This window comes from Glossina fuscipes, unplaced genomic scaffold (genome assembly GCF_014805625.2).
Source record: "Glossina fuscipes isolate IAEA_lab_2018 unplaced genomic scaffold, Yale_Gfus_2 42, whole genome shotgun sequence".
NCBI lineage: Eukaryota > Metazoa > Arthropoda > Insecta > Diptera > Glossinidae > Glossina > Glossina fuscipes.
The window spans coordinates 3,486,684-3,505,026 of NW_023998426.1; the positions used below are offsets into that span (position 1 = coordinate 3,486,684).

Consider the following 18,343-nt stretch of genomic DNA (forward strand, 5'->3'; position numbering starts at 1 on the left):
AAAATTTCTCGTTATATTTTGATCAAAACATATATGTGCTAAGTACTTGATGAACCTGAGTTTTTTCATTGGTTCTTATACGCGAAAATTACTGGACGTTAACTTTTTTTAAAGGTGACTTGTGCTACGCTTCTTTTCTATGTTTTACTTACTTCGTATCAAATGTTATATAATATACCCTATATCAACCATGACTGAGTGGTAGAATGAAATAAAATATCTCATATGTAATTGTAATAATAAATTTTATTGCTTGGAATTCTTTGCAAAAAAAATTTTTTTTTTTTGTTTTGTTTTGTTTATTTACTCTGTTATTAAGGAATCGCTGACAAATTTTTATAATTAATTTAAATAAATTTCTGAATTAATTTACAAATATATAATTTTTCGTTTTAAACGTTTTCGTAAGTATTCATTGACATATTACGTAATATCAATTTTAGGTACATTTGTGTACACTACGGAATTTCATTCGCATAACTAACTAAGCAATAACTTATCAAATATATAGATATTTAAAAATGAATAGAGCTTAATATCTGTTTATTAAAAAATGAGTGAACATTAACATGGGAAGTACACATTGGGAAGGTAAATTTGAACCTTTTAGATAATTTATTATATTATTACAAGAAAAAAAAATATTTCAAGTCATTATATAATATTTATTTTCATTAGAAAAAACAAAAAAAAAAAAAATTAATTTGAAGGAATTCTTGAAAAATATCACAAAATGTTAAGATAAGTTCTGCTTTTTTATATACGCTATTTATACAAATCCAGATAAAGCTTAAAAATTGATCATTTAATACATATGCATAGTGCTGTGCTCGAAAAGTAATAAGAGTTTTTCTCCTTTTGTTCTTAAAAAGTGCGGATTTTTTCAAAACAGTTATAATACTTATCACCGAAGGATGAGAGGTGAATACACTTTGTCCTAATGTTTGCAACATCCAGAAAGAAACCTCAAAGAATGCCGTAACGTAGCATAAGTTCTTGATCAGCATCAAATTCTAAACCAATTTAAGCATGTCCGTCTCCCCTTTCATCGGTCTCTTCATCCACATTATGCCCGTTTGTCCGTATGTCAGTCCATCCATGCTTGCCTTCCTGTCTGTTTGACTGCTCTTCTCTCCTCTCTTCTCTCCTGCAAAAATGCAGCAATCTGCCTCAAATTCAGCTCATAGCAAGTTTTTGCGCGCAGGCTGCTATTGAAATTAGGTCAAACCGGTCAAACGACACGGCCGTAACCTGACCTGACATGACCTAAGACCATTTCTGGTTTCAAACTTTTTGGTTTGGTTCTCTGCTCGTTACTTTTAAACAACGAAGAAGGTTGCATTTATATATTCTGCGGGTGGTTGTGCTGTATACAATAATGGAGACTTTCAGCCACGTACACGTACTCTTATAGAGCGCGGAAACTGTTTTTTTTTTTGCTTTTCAGTGCTCTGCCCAAACATCTGGCGAATAGTTGAATGCAAACTACTCCAGCTCAAAGAGTACTCTCTGAAAATAGTTTGGCCTGAGGGAAGAAATTTGTAATGCGCGGCATTGTGATAGTCGAAGAAAACTTAGTCTTATTGCTTTTCGAATACATTTGAGATAATGCTGGTCTACTATCCAGAACAACAATTCTTTAAAACAATTAATTAATTATTAAATTTTTAAAGTACGTTTCACGGGTTTTTTGTTGCGTTTATGATTTCCGAAGACTAAAGAATAGTGTATTTACAGTCATGTGTTGTTAGAAGTGCTTTTGTTTTTGTTTTCAAATAATTACGTAATCATTTCTTCATTTAGATGAAATTTTCTACGTGCTGTCATCCTTAGAGTGTTACTACTTGTTTTGATTAATTGCGAGACATTGCGCATAGACTTCGAGGATATATTAGCAGCGGCCTTAGTTAGAGAGCCCGTTAATTTATTCGATTCGTCGCCATGAAATGCTGATGTGGATGCAAAGTCATCGTAAGCCGTGGACTATGAAGCTTTATATTTCTTTTTTGGATTGTTGCGCGTTGTGTCAGTTACTGCAGTAGGTGGTAGTTCACGGAATTGATTCTTTAAATTGAAGAAATTAAAATTGCATTCAGTAATAAATAAATTATGTAGTTAAATAAAAACTTTTCGCTTTATGCTCTCCCCTAACACAAAGTTTAAACTGGGCAATTAGCAAGGAATAGCTCATGAGAGTTGTAGAATTGTAGGCGAATTTTGGCATGATATAGTTCTTTGAGGTGGCAAACTGGATCGATCGATATAAATACTTATGGGCTTTCCAATATAACTGGGCTCTGGAAGCGTCTCGTATTGCGTTTTACTGGAGCGAGAAATCGTAGCACTGAGAACATAAAATTTGAAATGTTCCCAAGTTATAAGTCGGGCCTTGTCGGCATTATTTTTTTACATATTGGACTATTTATGAAAAAAATAGATCATAAGTAAATTTAAGCAGAGGCAAGTACACGTTTATAAGACTAATCTTTGATAAAAATATGCCTGTTCTCAAGCGATATGATCTCGCTTAGAAAATTGGAAAAGCTCCTTTAGCTGGGTCTAGTCAAAATGGCAAAAAAATTGGACAGTCACATGGTAGATGAGTCTCGCTCTTCCTGAAAGGGAAAGATTGACAAGAAGGGTAACAATATGCACACATTTAATACTGTACCACCCAGAGTATGTCCTCAGGCAAAGCGTACCTAAGTTTGCATAGACAAGGGCCAATATGGATCAAATATCTTATAGAGTAAGAGAGATAGTGTATGTGTGTGAAAGGGAATAATAAAAGACTATTCGGATTAATAGCGACGGCTAACAGCGTCGACTAAAAAAAACCTATAACTAAGTAAAACTGTTCACCATATATACAGGTACATGATTTGTCACTTTGTTTGCCATATAGAATCAATTAATTGGCTGATTACGAGCATTATTGCATTGTTTTTGTGCAAGGTCCCAATTTTATGTCACATAATTCTCCTCTACTTTCGTCATAAAATATCAAAAATTAGGGCTTGCTGCCATGTAAAGGCTAGCTTTCCATCACAGCACTTGCATGGGATTGATCCTAAAAATAGCTCTATATAACCCAAAAACACTACAATAAACATATGTATTGAGTGACTGACTCTTTTCCACTAATTTTCAATTGCAAAGTATTCTCTTATAACGACTTTTTCGAATTATGGACTTATGGGGAGAGAGATCGTACAAATACTCTCGTGAAGTTAATCTACTTTGCATAGCCTACATTTTTGTCTTTGCTAAAGGGTGGGATATCTTCACACTTTGCTCGCACCTCTGCTAAGTTAATTGATAATTGAACACTACAAAATGATTAGAAAAACTAACAAACATAGAAATACAACCGTAAATAAAATAAAAAAGTACACAGAAATGTTATAAGAAATTAAAAAAAAAAATTTTTTTCCTACTATTTACCATACAGTACATGTATATTGTTGGCACAAAGTCCCTAAACCTAACAGAAAAATCTAATTTCTTTACCCTGGTTCCGGTCCATCACCACCAAAATTGCCAAAAATCTGTTCTCTCCATATGCACACATATGCCATAGCATATATATTCTACTTGCCTATAGAATGTGTTGAATAAAATTGTACGCGATTCATAGTTAGAAAAATGGCGACAACTCAATAACATGAATAAAACTGCCTAAGCAAGTGCATGCACAAACGCGCTAGCACACCCGCGTACAACCTCTTTTCAACACATGCTACTATTGTAAACAACCATGTAATCTTAAACGTACATGTTCAATAAACACAAAAAAATTATGTGTATAAAATCAAATATTGCAATAGCAACAAAAACATAACGTATCGAACATTTCTTTAGCCGCATTTACTAGCAACATTATTGCAACATTTTGCATTTAGTGTCTTGTGTATATGAAGAGGGTAAGTTTTTGATGGATTTGGTGGTGATCGGCCGGGACCAGGGTAATAAAATTATGTTTTTCTGATAGGTTTTGGGCATCCTTGAAGACATGTCAAAAATCTGTAGTCGAGTAATGTCTCTGAAAATTAATATAGCACGACCTAAACATTGCATTCTTTCAGCATATGTAACGTAATTTTCTATGAGATTTAGTAGCAATAATTTAGCGTTTTTGGTTTTGTGTACTTAACTTACTTACTTTGGTTTTAATACTTATTTTATATGTTTATTGTTTATTTCGCAATAAAACGTAACTTAGCAAAAACATCTTAGCGAAGAAGCGGATCTTAAAAATGGGGGTTGTCTTGCTGGGTTATTTTCACTTCAGTGTAAAAATAGTCCGGTCCAATTATTTTTGTTAACATTCGTTTTACTTTTCAGCATTTCGAATCTCATTACAAATATAAGACAGATAGATAAATGGAGCGATAAGCGATTAGTATACGAAAAGAGGTACCTCAAGTCTTTATGGATATTGCGGGCATCTGCACAAATTTGGCATGCACTTGTCAAAAGTGATGTAGCGTATAATGACAAAAGAGCACAGAAGACAATACGAGATGACTATTGAATATACGTTTGCTGATCTGTCGGCAGTTTAAGTTATATCTTGGTTACTTGTGCAGAATTTGTCAACATTTAAGAGAAGTGTAAAATAGCCAATCAAAGGCTTATAATGAAGGAGATAAAGAGACTATGTTGGTGAATGTCTTCTCTTACTTTATCGCGAGACTAATTAGTTATTAATTACTGGTAGTATTAATTTCGAGATTTTGTATTAAGTAATACAAAAATGACTATCGGTAATGTTTAACCTAAGCTGCCAAAAATTGTTCTAATTGCTCGGACTGACTAAGCAATGAGAATCATATAACATGGAAGAGCTCGAACAACGGAAATTTTTTTCGCTTGCTTAAAATTAAAAAAAAAAATACTCCACTAAAGTAAGACTTAAATGCTAAATATCTATTTATGTATGTAGCTTACCAGTTCCTCGTCATTCGGTACTCGCGATAAGAAATCCAATAATTCATTATTCGGTATCGTATTGGGTCTCAGTATCCGTCGAGAGAATTTCATAATTCCCCAAAAGAGCAGCAGAAAGCGTATGGGAATAAAGTGTAATACTATTATAGCGACTATTAGTAGGACAACAGCTAACCAGGTCAATTCGGGGACGGAAAAATTAAAAGTACTAAATAAGAAAAGGAAAAATGCTTGAAATTGAAATATTTAAAAGACTTTGCTTTAAGAAATAGATTACTTTTTGGTACTTTCACCTAAAGAAGCCAAAGAGCCAATGGTGTTTTGTACTGTTTGAGAAACTTCTTGTATGGCTTGCAAGCGTTCCTTAATAGATTTTTTTTCTTCTTTCTCTTTATCATCATCGTCATCGTCATCGTAATCGTAATCATAGCCACCGCTGGCTGGATCGGATGTCGTACCGGTTATAAGGCGTATTAACCATTTTCTAAAGTATTATTACAAAAACATTATTAAAAATATTTTTTACAATTTTCATTCATCTATGATCACTTACTTGATTATAATAAGTAATAATACCAAAGGTATGGTTTCCAAATTACCATAAATACAAGCTAGAATCCATAAAGTAAAAGCTATAAACGACCGTAAGGGACTTTCCCATTCGAAGCAACTTCTGCATATTTCAAAAAAAAAAAAATTATTTTTAATTACCTTTATTAAGACTTTGTTCGAAAATGAAACTTACTGTACATATTTGGCGGCATCTAATATATCCATGATAATCACTTTCAGTCTATTAACGTTACGTAAAAATAATTGTCTTTTGAATTTAGCCTCTTGTTGGATGAGTTTTTCTTCTTTGGGTTGCAGTACACGGCAAATGGCTCGCAATTCATTCCATACTACAGTCATTTCCAATAAAATCTTTTAAAAGAAATTCTAAAGTTTTACAAGAGTTTCGTTTTCTTTTTCTATTTATCTTTAAAAATCACCTGCGGTGACATGCCTTTGGCTCGTACGCACAAATTCTTATCCTTCAGCGTATACCAGCGTTTAACACCATTTTTTATACGCAATAAGGGTATCACTAATTTACCCAAAAATTCTACCCGATGATCGCGATCTTCATCGTAAACGGTAATCTCCAACACTTGGGTGATATCCTTAACATTACTGCACGAGAAAATGCAAATAAGTTTGTTGCTATCATTAGTTCCGATCACACTTACAATGTAAAAATTTTATTCCATGTTGGGGTTAACGTTTTATATTCCGTTTGTGTCTGCAGTCTTGCGTTACCCAATTCCAAAACGCAAAAGGGATCTGATTTACCGCCAATATCTGCTGCCGCCAAACCTGTTGCGCCAAATACTTTTACCGTTAAATGTCCAATATCTCTTAGATGTTGTAAGCAACGATGCCAACGATAACGATCTCGTAATAATTTCAATTCCCTGGGATCTTCTTTGAATGCTTTCAAATCGCTAATAGTCTCTAGAGCAGTCGTACCGCTAATGGTAAGCATGAGGAACACTTCGCCGGGACAGTCTTCAAAAGATTTCCATATGCCATGAGTAGTCTCACGTTGGAAACCACTTAAATCTATTGAAGCCTTGCCATATAAATTATTACGATTCCATAGAGACAGCTCAAGCGTTTGATCCTCATCGAACAAATGCAAATCGAATTGTTCCAACCACCGTTCCGTCCACGAAGATTTACTTTTATACTTTTCATTACCCAACCTGTCAATAATCAGAACTTACAATACACTCTCTACTTAGTTGAATTATTAGAAATTTACCTAAACTTTATATGGGCATCGGTGAGTTTACTGCCATCGTCGCCTAAAGGTAAATCTTTAGATTTAACTAAAAGTATCGTAACTACCGAACTCCAGATTTGCGATTTTAAACGCTTTGATGATTCAGCTAATTTGTTATTACGTTGAAAATGCTATATAAAATAAACAATAAAAAGAAAAAAACCGCAAAAAATTCCATAAACAATTTTAGGACAAAGCGCATAAGTGAAAGAATAACTGTCTCAAGGTTATTGGAATCAAATGACCTCATAGATTTCTGCAAAATCATTTAGGGTTAAACGTTTGATCTTCGGGGACCGTAGTCCTATAAATTTATTTACACTTAAAGAGTATTTCATATCAGCAATCGGGAAACTTGCAAAGTATAATGACACTGTTATATTGCAATTACTTCCGGCCTAAAAATATTAAACTTTAAAAAAAACAGAAACTCCGCAGTCACACTCTTCGCGAAGCCGTTAAATGTATACTAAAAGCTTTTTATGACTATCAGAGTCATCAAACTGAAGTGTTAATCGACTAATGTAAATTAAATTGCCTATGCTAGAGTAAATAGCTAATAATAAATAAACTAAACTGTTAGTTAGCTACGAAAAAAAATAGTAGAAATAAAAAGTTTTTCACCAGTCGAGTTGGAGAAATGACTTTGTTAAGCAAAGCAAACAGTCTTTCGTAATTACATATACCGGTATGATGATGAATGAGTAGCTTAATGAGTCTATAGAGAGAGAAAGACAATGAGAGAAAAAGAGTAATAGTGTCTTTTGTTGCTTCTTCAAAGCTTTCAATCCTATTTCCATATAAAAGTTTGAGGTATATCTATACATTAGATCGCTTATTATGTTTATATTCACCACTGCTAGGTGTAGTAAGATGAAATTATAGTGTTTACAAGTTTACGACTTAATAACTCTGTGAAATTTTGAGCACATTACCTCATCGATTATCGAATTACTCTCACTCCCTTTCGCCGATTAACTAGCGAAGACGGTTAGAATGACTTTGTGATTTTACTTTTTATAAATGGTAGGTCGTTGCAATATTGAGTCGAAATAGCGTGTAAATACTTTATTAGTCTAATTACGATCAAATCTCATTTTGCATTTTCACAAGTAGCAGTCGGGAAAATGCTTTCTACCACAATGCATGAATATTTTCTCTTCTTCGTATCTAATGTCTCAATTGCTTTATAGGCTGTGGGCCTTGTTTTCTCAACATTCATTTCTTACAATTAGTCAAATAAAACAAGTAAGAACAATATATCTCAAAGTTTGCAACCTGTAGCTCGGACACAAACCTGCATGGGCAGACATCAGACGGACAGGCGGACAAACCGGTTTAGATCAATTCAGATTATGATACTGAATCGATCGGTATGATAATAGGTGGGTCCTTCGTAAAACTTTCTGCATGTTACATAAGACCGCACTAACTTAATATGCCCACAAGTGGTGTAGGACATAAAAATAAAAACAAAGTGGCAAAGAAATTTCATGTCATGGCTTTAAGAGGGACAACAGTACAAGACACCAGCAGAAGTCAGCTTTATATGTTTCCACTTAGAAATCGAAGACTTTTTCGTTGTCGTAGACTTTTGAGTGGACCGTTAAAATTTAAGAGATACGTTTTCAAGTCATTTGTAAAATAAAAAATAAAATTTTCCACAAAAATGTCGGTGGTGCAGATATCTCCAAAGGCGTTTTGAACAGAAATCGTTACGTCTACCATATTTCATTATTGGCTTACAAACTATAATAATAAACCAATTAATTAGCTTGTTATTCCCTACCACACTTATGGTGCAAGGTTATATTAAAGTTGTGCGGACATGCGCAAAGCCTAGAAGGACTTCAAATAAGACTTGATCGATTCAGAAACACTTATTGTTTCACTATTCAAAGCTAGTCCGTTAGTCATATTTTCTTATGTTCAACCTGCACTTCGCCTTTTTGAAATTTAGCACAGTCAAGTGTTTTATTCTAAGGATGAACGCTATTAAAAATGGGCCGGATTAGACAACTTCCTCGATCATTTCCCATATAGGGCCTCATTTTGAAACCCATACGCTAGTGGAGAGTACATAATGGCGGACCCGGGCCCACCAAAGTTCTCCCACTTTGTAGTTTTCATTTATACACGATTAAAAAGGGGACCATGTTTTCATTATCGTAGAACTTCAGATGGAACGCTAAAGTCATTTTGGAAAAGAATTGCCATCTTTACCTTCTCTTTCATGATTGACTTATAGGCAACAATAAAAATCTAATCAATTTTCTTTTTTTTTTGCTGGAGTTGTTGGTGGTTCAAAAAATTGCCGAAATTTGGCGAAAATAACTCGCTTTTGTTTGCTGTGTAACAAATGTAGTTATGATCGAAGAAGAACAGTCCCCAGGGATCGTAAGATAACAACGTAGCAGAGAGCCAGGCTTCGGTTAGATTAAGAGCAACTGCATTTATACTGCTTCTCTCTTCATCAGAAACGAACCCTTTTCTTTACAGACAATTCCACTGCAGATGGCAAGTTGTTGTTCTTGTATTAAATTGCAAATATTTCCAAAGGTTTCATCCATGCAGAGTTATTTTTGTCACTATCAATCGTATTCTGGTGTTGCCGGTCAGTCACTAGTCATAGCTTCCTTGGGGCAAAATACGTCATTGTATCACATTTCAACAAAATATCCCAAAATTGCGGTCTATAGATTAAACAAAAGAAAACACGACAGGCGGGCGGAAGCACTGACAAGCTTATATTCCGAGTCATTTTTTGAATCGAACGGTAACAAAAGGTGGACCTACTTCAAGTTCCCCTATGCTGCATATATCTGCACAAGTTTAATATACCCTTGTATTATAAGTGATGTAGGGTATAAACATATCCATAGTGGATATATTAAGTTAAATTTCAGCGTAAATAGTTATATATAGTCAGTTGGGGTGCGCAGGCATGTTTTATATGATTAGAGGCAGATTTTATCCAGTCAGCCGATTGGCAATCCTTTTCTATTCCACCCGAAAATATATTCATAGTGAAAAAAGCTTTGGAAGAAAAAGCAATTTGCAATATTTTACGGCACAAATATGTCTAAAACAGCGACACACAAATTTACTTCGTTAAGTTTATACCACATTGACCCATTTCTAGATTAGAACTCCTCAACAATTCATTTCTATATAGGCTATGACTAATTTTTATGAAATGCCTAACATCGCGTTAAAGTACTTGTAGTTGGCTACAAAGTTTTAGGTTATTTTCAGTTAAAACTTTTATTAGGGTAGACAATACCTACAGCCAGATTTGCGAAGAATTCGCATAAAGGAAACTATGAGTTTTGTTTCCGATTTTTACTAAATTCAATATTCATGCGATTTAGAGAAAAAGATTTCTTTGAAATTAGTATTAGTTTTGAAAGTTTCCAGATCACAAAATTAAATAAACAAACTATCGCCTTGAAATAAAAGTCAATATTGATCTATGAAGCATTTAAAACTTTTTAATAAATTCATATAAATTTCAACTAAAAGATTTATGTTTTACGGGTTGTAAGCAATATATTCAGTGCTTAAGCGAGCTATACTTTTAAATCAACATCACAAATGTTTGCGTATCCCCCATGGAATATGCAAAGAAGAATTTACATCCATATCGTTCATTTTACGGTAAGTCTCGCAACGATTTAAATGTCACAAGATACAATCAATTAAATTACGAACTGTAATGAAGTGTTCACCGGGTTGTATGTCACAAATTTTGAAATATGTTGGCGTGTCAATACTTAAAGCACTTCAGAGAAATTAACACCACATGAGGTGTTTTCATTTTACTTACCATTTCTTTATCTTCTTGACTGCGTGGCCATAACGTCAGGTTTATTAAAATTTCACCCATTTGTCGTTCAGGATGATTGGTATCCTGCAATTGCAGATTAATATCTTCTGCTTTGCCCAATTCCAATTGAGTTAAGTCAATTTGCGCCGAACCCATAAAATCATCTTGCAAACCCCAGTCGTAATCGAAAACCTAAATAATGCAATAACAGAAAATATGAATAAGACGATTAACCAAAGATAGTGCAAACGACGGCAATTCATGATATTATTGGCGACAATATACAAAAAGAACATTAATACAGATAAGATGTATAATAGCCGGCAGCTGTCAATTCCCTCAAGTGGTGAAATAGAAAAAAAAAACACTTGAAAAGATAGACTATGTGTAACATGCTGGAAATTACCCTAGCAATAGTTGAGGAAAGCAACGAACACTTTTAAGTAATTCCCATGCAGATAGACAATAGTAGCTGATATTAAAGCCCTTCCACTCTTACTTTAACTGAAGCAAGAGACTATCAGTCTTTACTCATTCATTTAGAAGTGGCTAAGTTGGTGTTGACACCAGAAAGTGCCAAGTGAAAGTGAAAAGTGATTATACGTTGAGTGTAAAGTTCTCTCCCTGTTTCCGGTGTTTATGAAATATTTGGTGGGGGGAACTTTGTTGAATAGAAAAATCCGAAGAATACATTGCTTTTCTGGTGAGAATTTTGACGGCTTTTAAAAGATCCTTTGTATTTATTAATTTGAGTAAAAGAGGCAAAGGCATGTGTACTCTACTAATAGCCAATTTCACCACCACAGTTTTGCCAAGACATACGACAATCGACACATCATATTTCTATGTTTTCATAAATTCATGAGTTTTTACTATTGTCATATTTAAAAGTCCTATTGCAAGGCTTAGAAACGGTCATTAGCTAACTGGCAAAGAATAGCAAGTGTTTGAACAGGGATCAAGGGTGCTTATTTTCCATATTATTTTTGATACAAACGTTAGCTACGGCTTTCCCCGTTCGAAATTGCACTGGACAGTTTCGTCTTTAACACACTTTAGTTTTTTGAGGCATAGCAGCCGTAATTGTTGGCCAATCACTTTTCGATGGTTTTTGCACAAGCAGGCGATTGTCATGTTTTTCACTTATTAGCCGGCAACAACTTGAACGCATAATTTGTTAACTTTTCGTATTGATGAAGGCCTTTGCTTGCAAGCTCCTGCACAAAAAAGTGAATGAGAAAAATGCACCTGCTCAGAGGAGTCACTGTTTGTTTCAACCTTTTCGTCGCTAGAGGCGCTGATATGAATTTTTTATGCAAGCTATACATGTATAAGATTACTCTAACGTTTTCGTCCGACTTATAGCCCTATTCTGAGAAACATCGCAGACCCACAAATCATTTCTTCCTTTGTGATCTTCGCGGCTTAGCAACCTTATTTTATAACAAAATTAATACTGAAAAGTTTTATTTTGACTATTGATGCCAAATACCAAATTTAATACGAGGTTACAAGAACTGTGACAATATGACCCATTGTTTTCTCTGAAAAGTAGTGACCGATCATAACGCCAGAATGCAATTGTTGTCCGTTCTGAGTTTGCCTGTTCGAAGTCATTGGAAAATTCCCGAAAGCTGAGATGAGAGCTTGGCATATGCGATTCAAAAGTGACCGTGGCCAAACTTGGAAATGCATCTGCAAACATGAGAAGAGCATTCTAAACTTAGCCGCAACTTTTATGAGTACAGAGAAATTTCTGACCTATATATTGATATATACTTTTCCAGATCAATTTCTGCAATTGATTTAATGGGGATCTAAAAGGTGACGTTTGTAAAAAGTAACTTGTTAAGCAATTGAACCGAGGTCAAATTGTTCGAAGAAGAGTACGGAAACCCACAAGACAAATCGACGAAGCTCTGAGGAATCCCCATTTAAACAGGGCCATATAAAACTTGAAAACTAAATTTCTGCAGATAAAAATACTGATATTAAACAACGTTATCAGACTTTGCTAACATTGCAGGCAAAAAACTTAAAATCACATATCACATATTACTAAAAAAAGGAAATCAAATTTCTAAGAATAGTCGAAATCCATCTTCTATCCAACATCGTTGATCGAGCGGTCTAGCTAAACGTTTTAGTTCTGAACAAGCAAAACAAAAAGTGTTTAATGAAATTCATAAATAATTTTGCCAAGTAACTTGAAGGAAATCTATACTTAGCAATAACACATTGCTACATAGCATACATAGGGATTTCGTACAATTTGGGGTTGAAATGTTAATCAAGTTTTGTTAGAAATTTTCAAGAAGTTGTTCTGAATGTTTGTGCAAATCAATAAAAAATAAATCTCGCGAGCAAACCGAAGCAAACGTAAGAGTCTTCAACTCTTTCACTACCAGGGTCTCTTCGGGAAAACGTTCGGCACAGTTCAAGAGTTCGTTCATGATTATGCGACTTCAATTGGAATAAATTTTACATGTGTGTAGTTGGAGCATTCTAAAGAAAGTAAAATAAATGTTCTTCTAAACTGATACGCATAAGTGGCATCGGATTGTGGTAAGAAAATGTAGCGAACTAGCTAACCCTAACCGCCCTTTAATCGACTGTCTTACGTTTACATATACTAGAATCTTTGCTTCCCTCTCACCTTTACTGAATATATTACACCCCTGCGATTATAAAAGCTACAACTTTCCTAAACGTGGCAGTTAACAGATTAGTTTTCATGCTTCCGACTAAAAAAAGAAAGAAAATAAAAAAAAAAACTCACCTTAACAATAATTGGTTCGAAAGGATCTTCAACAGCGACAACGAACACTTCATCCCAAACAGGATTTAAATCACGATGTATCGTACGTGACTTATGAAGTAAACGTCCGCCTATTTTCATTTTAACATAGGGATCACTTAAGCCTAAAAAATCATTTCATAACGAATGTGATAAAAATTATTCCTCGTTCAAGCTTACAAATGATATAAATATTTACCATTTTTATCCATGGCCATCAAATCAGTGCCATTTTTGAGATGAACGCGCAACTGAAAGAAGACATATTGACGTAATTGTGCTTCCTTTTTGCGACGTATTTCTTCAGCCTGATGTAGTTTTGCGAAAATGATTTTTTTTTTCAAAATTTCGATAATAAGCAGAAAAAATACAAAAATAAACAAAAGAAAATAAAACATATTTGTGTTTATTAGTTAAGCTCCAATCGTTTATATGTGAAATTGAGTGAAAATGTTCATCGCATGCAAATGTTGTATAAACTTATTTGAAGAGATTTATACAAATTTTAAGTGCAAATATATCATTATATCTAACGTATGCGTACTCATGTCATTTGTAAATTTTGTGCATTTTTATGCCTTACTGCACATGCGATGCAGGGCGTATTAAGTTTGTGTGTACGTATGTAATAGTCAGAAAAACTTGATCCACTTTTTATCATACCGATCATTTCAGTATCACTTTCTGAATAAAACCAAGCTTGTCTGTCTGTCTGTCCGTCTGTCCTTTTGACGTCTGCCCTGTGTTCAGCTTACAGGTGACAATTTTTGAGATATTTTGAAGGATGAACGCTACTGTAAAGGATTCGGTTTAGAGCGCCATTTTAAAGTTATATACTCCTGGGTAATAGACTCTCGGCATTCTGAATCGGCGCAAAATATTTTGATCGGAGCGGGCAATTTTTTTTGATGATTGCCGTATAGTCCTTTCTAGAGGAAGCGAAACTTTAAATGGCGATATTTCAATATTTCTTGATGAAAATTTTTGTACCGAATTTGGACCATGTAAGTTAATTTTTTTTGATTCCATCCTATATAATCTTCCTAATGAAAAATAAAATGTCCGTATAATTTCATATACACCTTAACTGTATTAAATTTGGATCAAGTAGGTCTATTTTTTTGAACAGCATAGCCCGTAAGAGTTGTTATGATATATTAAATTTTGTATGCCAATAAGGTCTAATTTTTAGTATATTGTGATAAAAGTGGGTTCCTACGTAGAGGATTTGAAAAACTTGAATCTTTTTTGCTAGACCCTACTCTCATGGAGTGCAAGCAATTTATAGTTTTTATGACGGAAGCCACTGGAAAGTAATGAAATCTATGATAACTAAATTAAGTTAGCCGAGGTAGTTGATGTATTGACGATCCTCCAAAATGAAATGCCTTTACATAAAAATAATGTGTGCTTACTGGTGTACTCTCAGGAAAATTAACGAACGACTATATAACGCGAAGTAATGTAGGGTGTCCAACGGTTGGCCTTGCCCGACTATAACATTCCTTTACGAGTTGACGACTCGAGTTTACACTTTTATTGCCATTCGAAAAATTTTATTATCCCAAACATTTATTGGATCTTAGTCTTTTCAATAACTGTTCGTCGCTTTGTGTTCAGAGCCTTTAAAATACTTAAAGCTGTCATAAAGCTTACCTGTAATGCCTCTATTTGGGTCGTCGTCACGTATGGTTCATGTGAAGCTGTCGCCATTCCATTACTACCATTTTCGGGATCCTCATCAATTCGTCCTTCCATGGAGCCACCAAATCTCTGTATAACCTGAGCCATTTTAGCGGTGGCCTTAAATTCCTTAGCTAATGGTGAGCCACCTATAGTTTTAGAACGATGTCGGGGACTTTGTGTAACCGAACTACTTTCTGAACTGTAATCGGCAGCATAATCAGTAGTGCTTTCTTCGAGGAAATCGTTCGGTGATTTACGGCCTAGACGATCCTTGCTGCGTGCCCGACCCCAACGGTGTTTTAAATTACTGAAGAACCCTTGAGTCTTTTGCAATACACTGGCGGTGCTATGAGGTGCAGCTGCACTTTTTGCTCTCTTCGGTGAAAGGCGGGGCGCTTGATTGTGACCATTCAATTCCGTAGCAGACTTGCTTAAGTGCTTAGCTAAACGTTGCTTCAGTTTCGGCGAACCGTGTGGCGTGGTCGTTGGGGTAATATTAATGGATTCTTTGCTTACATGTTCCTGACGGTGATAATCATTGCGTCGCTCACTAGCCCCAGCAGCATCGGAGCTAGAACAAGGTACTTCATCGCTATAGTGTATGCGTGCTGAAAATAATTAATTGAAAGCATTCACACACCGATATACCACTGGCGCTAAGAATTTCTTTTAAATTTTATACATTTAATTAAGGCAATGTGAAGAGTGTTAATTACGTTATAATTGAAAAATTGTTTATTTAGACGCAATGAATGCGTATAAAGCGTATAAAGTTAAAGGAAATACGAGCTTGAGATAAATTTTCACTTAAGTGTTTCAAAAATTTGTTATAAATTTTTTATATGTAGAAGCTGTAAACTGCGTTTGCTAACTACATTTTAAGTAGTACGGTGTTCGTTTTATAACCGAAGCATAAAACATATATGTGAAAGAAAGATATAGGTTTATTTGTTTTAAGATAAAGATATTTCTCACTTTAGTGATGTAGAACTTGTGTATGTTAGTATATGTTAACAGCTTTCACTTTACGGATGTTATAGAAAATGAATTTTTTATTATATCAAACACGATAGCAGCTTTGGCAGAAGTCAGCAAGGAATACGTAGCTCTTGTACATTTAACTGACGTTTGTGGTTGTGTGTTTTTAAAGGAAAATTTCCTAATTCAAGCCAATGATGTGCGTAACAAAAATTGCAGTGTTTTTTTATTTTTTGGAAGTAATTCATGGTGAACGCTTTAAAGGGTAGTAAAATTTAATAGTGTATTGACGACGTGGTCATTGTCAATCTACGTAATTTTTATAGGCGTGGTATTCACAAAATGATCACACAGTTGAGAAAAATGCATAGCTAGCTAGGTATATGAAAACGTAACTCTTGAAGAAAATAAAGGATAATTTAAAGGTTTTGAAGAAGACGAATTGAAGCGGCACAAACAAGTGTTTTCTTCGCTCAGTCTCGTTAGCCTATTATTATTGATGCAACTTCGAACCAACAAATAAAAATAATTCGAAAAAATATCAAAAATTTAAAAAAAAAATTGGAACTTTATATCTCGAAAATCGGAAACCTTTAATCCATCGAACTAATGTTCAATGTTCACTAGAAGGTCTTATCGTGAATTTGCAGGTGAAAATTTACGGCAATCGAGTAAAAATTTTGAAAAGTTCTGAAGCTTACCACATCTCGAAAAATATGATTTTGAAAAACATGTGTTCAAAGTTTCAATATTTAAAATTCTTTCAAAATAAAACTTTATCAAAATAGATTTAGATGTAGATTTACTTGTAATCCGCAACATTCTACGAACTTTCTATAAATTTATTTGAATTCTCGTTCCTCTTCATGCATTAATATTAACTAAGCTGTTCAGTACACTTAAAGCTTCTCAAAGACTATATTCGTCCAAAGGAACTTTGCATCCTTTTTCAAATCTTTCATAGAAAAACTTGATTTGTCTGAAAGAAGGGGGATTCTGTATCCCTTCTCTGAGTTGGACAGTTTATAAAAGTTTTTGAATCATTACACTCTACCATCCTTGCAATGCAAGGGCATATTAAGTTTGCTTCTTATTGTACTGATCGATTTCCAATCATTTTCTGATCTGATTTAAGCGTGTTTGTCCCTCCGTCCTTTGTCTTTATTTTCTTGTGCTCTCCCTACAAGCCACAATCTTTGAGATATTTTGATGAAACTTAGAACATTGATATGTTTGAAAATTGTTCGGATAGGAGACCAATGTTTCGATTACATCTCATATGCTTATTTTGAAAAGTAGTGAATAGGGTGGTGTATAGAATGGTGTGCCGTAACCCATTATAGTGTTTTTACTTGTTTAATTAAGAATTTTTAATTAACTTATACCAACATGAACATTAATGACTGTTTTAATAAACTGGCCAATGTTAAGGGATTAATTTAGCACCTCGAGACCAAAAAGGCTTTATTGCTTACATACCAATTTAATTGTCCAAAACGCAATTTTTCATAGACACATTGGATACTTGCATGCATTTTGATCAATTTTTCACTTGAAAAAGACGTTTATTGAGAAAAATTGGTACAATGTACATTAATCAACATATTTTTCATCATTTTCTACAACATTTTCTCATCTCTCTGCCAACATGGCGATACCATGTCGAAAGAAAGACATTGGTTTGGCAATGGTCCAATCATCGATCCATTTTGGCAAATCTTCATCATTTCGAAACCGCGTGCCAGTCAAGGCTTACTCCATCGATCCGCATAAGTGGTAGTCAGAAGGCGCCATGCATAAAGAGTGCTCTGGATGCGGGGAAAATCTTCCCTTCGAGCTGCAACAGTATATTCGTGACAACTTGTGCAACGTGTGGATGAGTTTGTGTCGGTAGAAATCACCGAATTTAACCGTTGTGTACATTGACACTTTGCATTATTTTATCATTTCCTCCAATAGATGTCGCTGATCAAAATTCATGCAAGCACCTATAATGTATAATATATGATATAATATATGATATATAAGCGAGTATGCGCATTTTCAAAACTGTTTAGGGAAATTGGGTGAATTTTTATGCGCAAAGTTGCTTCTAAATCATCTCAAGCTCTACGACCCTGAGAATTTCATTAGGCAGATGGATAGCTGGCCATATGTTGGCTCAATCTATTCACTGTCTACGCTTTGTGGTATGGTTTATATTTACATCGTAAATTTTTCTATAATAAAATTCGTGAATAAATAAATAGAATGTTTTAAAGCAATTTAATAATAAAAAACC

At 34.3% G+C, this 18,343-nt stretch overlaps 1 protein-coding gene across 4 annotated transcripts in view; it reads right to left on the reverse strand.

Moving 5' to 3' along the window:
• Positions 1 to 346: 346 nt before the first annotated feature.
• Positions 347 to 18,343, reverse strand: part of LOC119636911 (multiple C2 and transmembrane domain-containing protein) — a 47,291-nt gene continuing 29,294 nt past the window's right edge. For 2 of the 4 annotated variants that reach the window (XM_038032632.1, XM_038032631.1), the window contains 12 exons: positions 15,055 to 15,692; positions 13,598 to 13,706; positions 13,381 to 13,523; positions 10,602 to 10,793; positions 6,755 to 6,906; positions 6,180 to 6,695; positions 5,943 to 6,123; positions 5,696 to 5,874; positions 5,504 to 5,623; positions 5,228 to 5,434; positions 4,951 to 5,158; positions 347 to 2,064 (listed from right to left, as the gene is read on the reverse strand). In XM_038032632.1, the coding sequence (XP_037888560.1) occupies positions 1,984 to 2,064; positions 4,951 to 5,158; positions 5,228 to 5,434; positions 5,504 to 5,623; positions 5,696 to 5,874; positions 5,943 to 6,123; positions 6,180 to 6,695; positions 6,755 to 6,906; positions 10,602 to 10,793; positions 13,381 to 13,523; positions 13,598 to 13,706; positions 15,055 to 15,692 (2,726 nt within the window). In that variant the 3' untranslated portion in view covers positions 347 to 1,983. Of the gene's footprint in view, positions 2,065 to 4,950; positions 5,159 to 5,227; positions 5,435 to 5,503; positions 5,624 to 5,695; positions 5,875 to 5,942; positions 6,124 to 6,179; positions 6,696 to 6,754; positions 6,907 to 7,020; positions 7,187 to 10,601; positions 10,794 to 13,380; positions 13,524 to 13,597; positions 13,707 to 15,054; positions 15,693 to 18,343 lie in introns of those variants that run through there. The other 2 variants (XM_038032633.1, XM_038032634.1) reach the window with 2 other exon arrangements.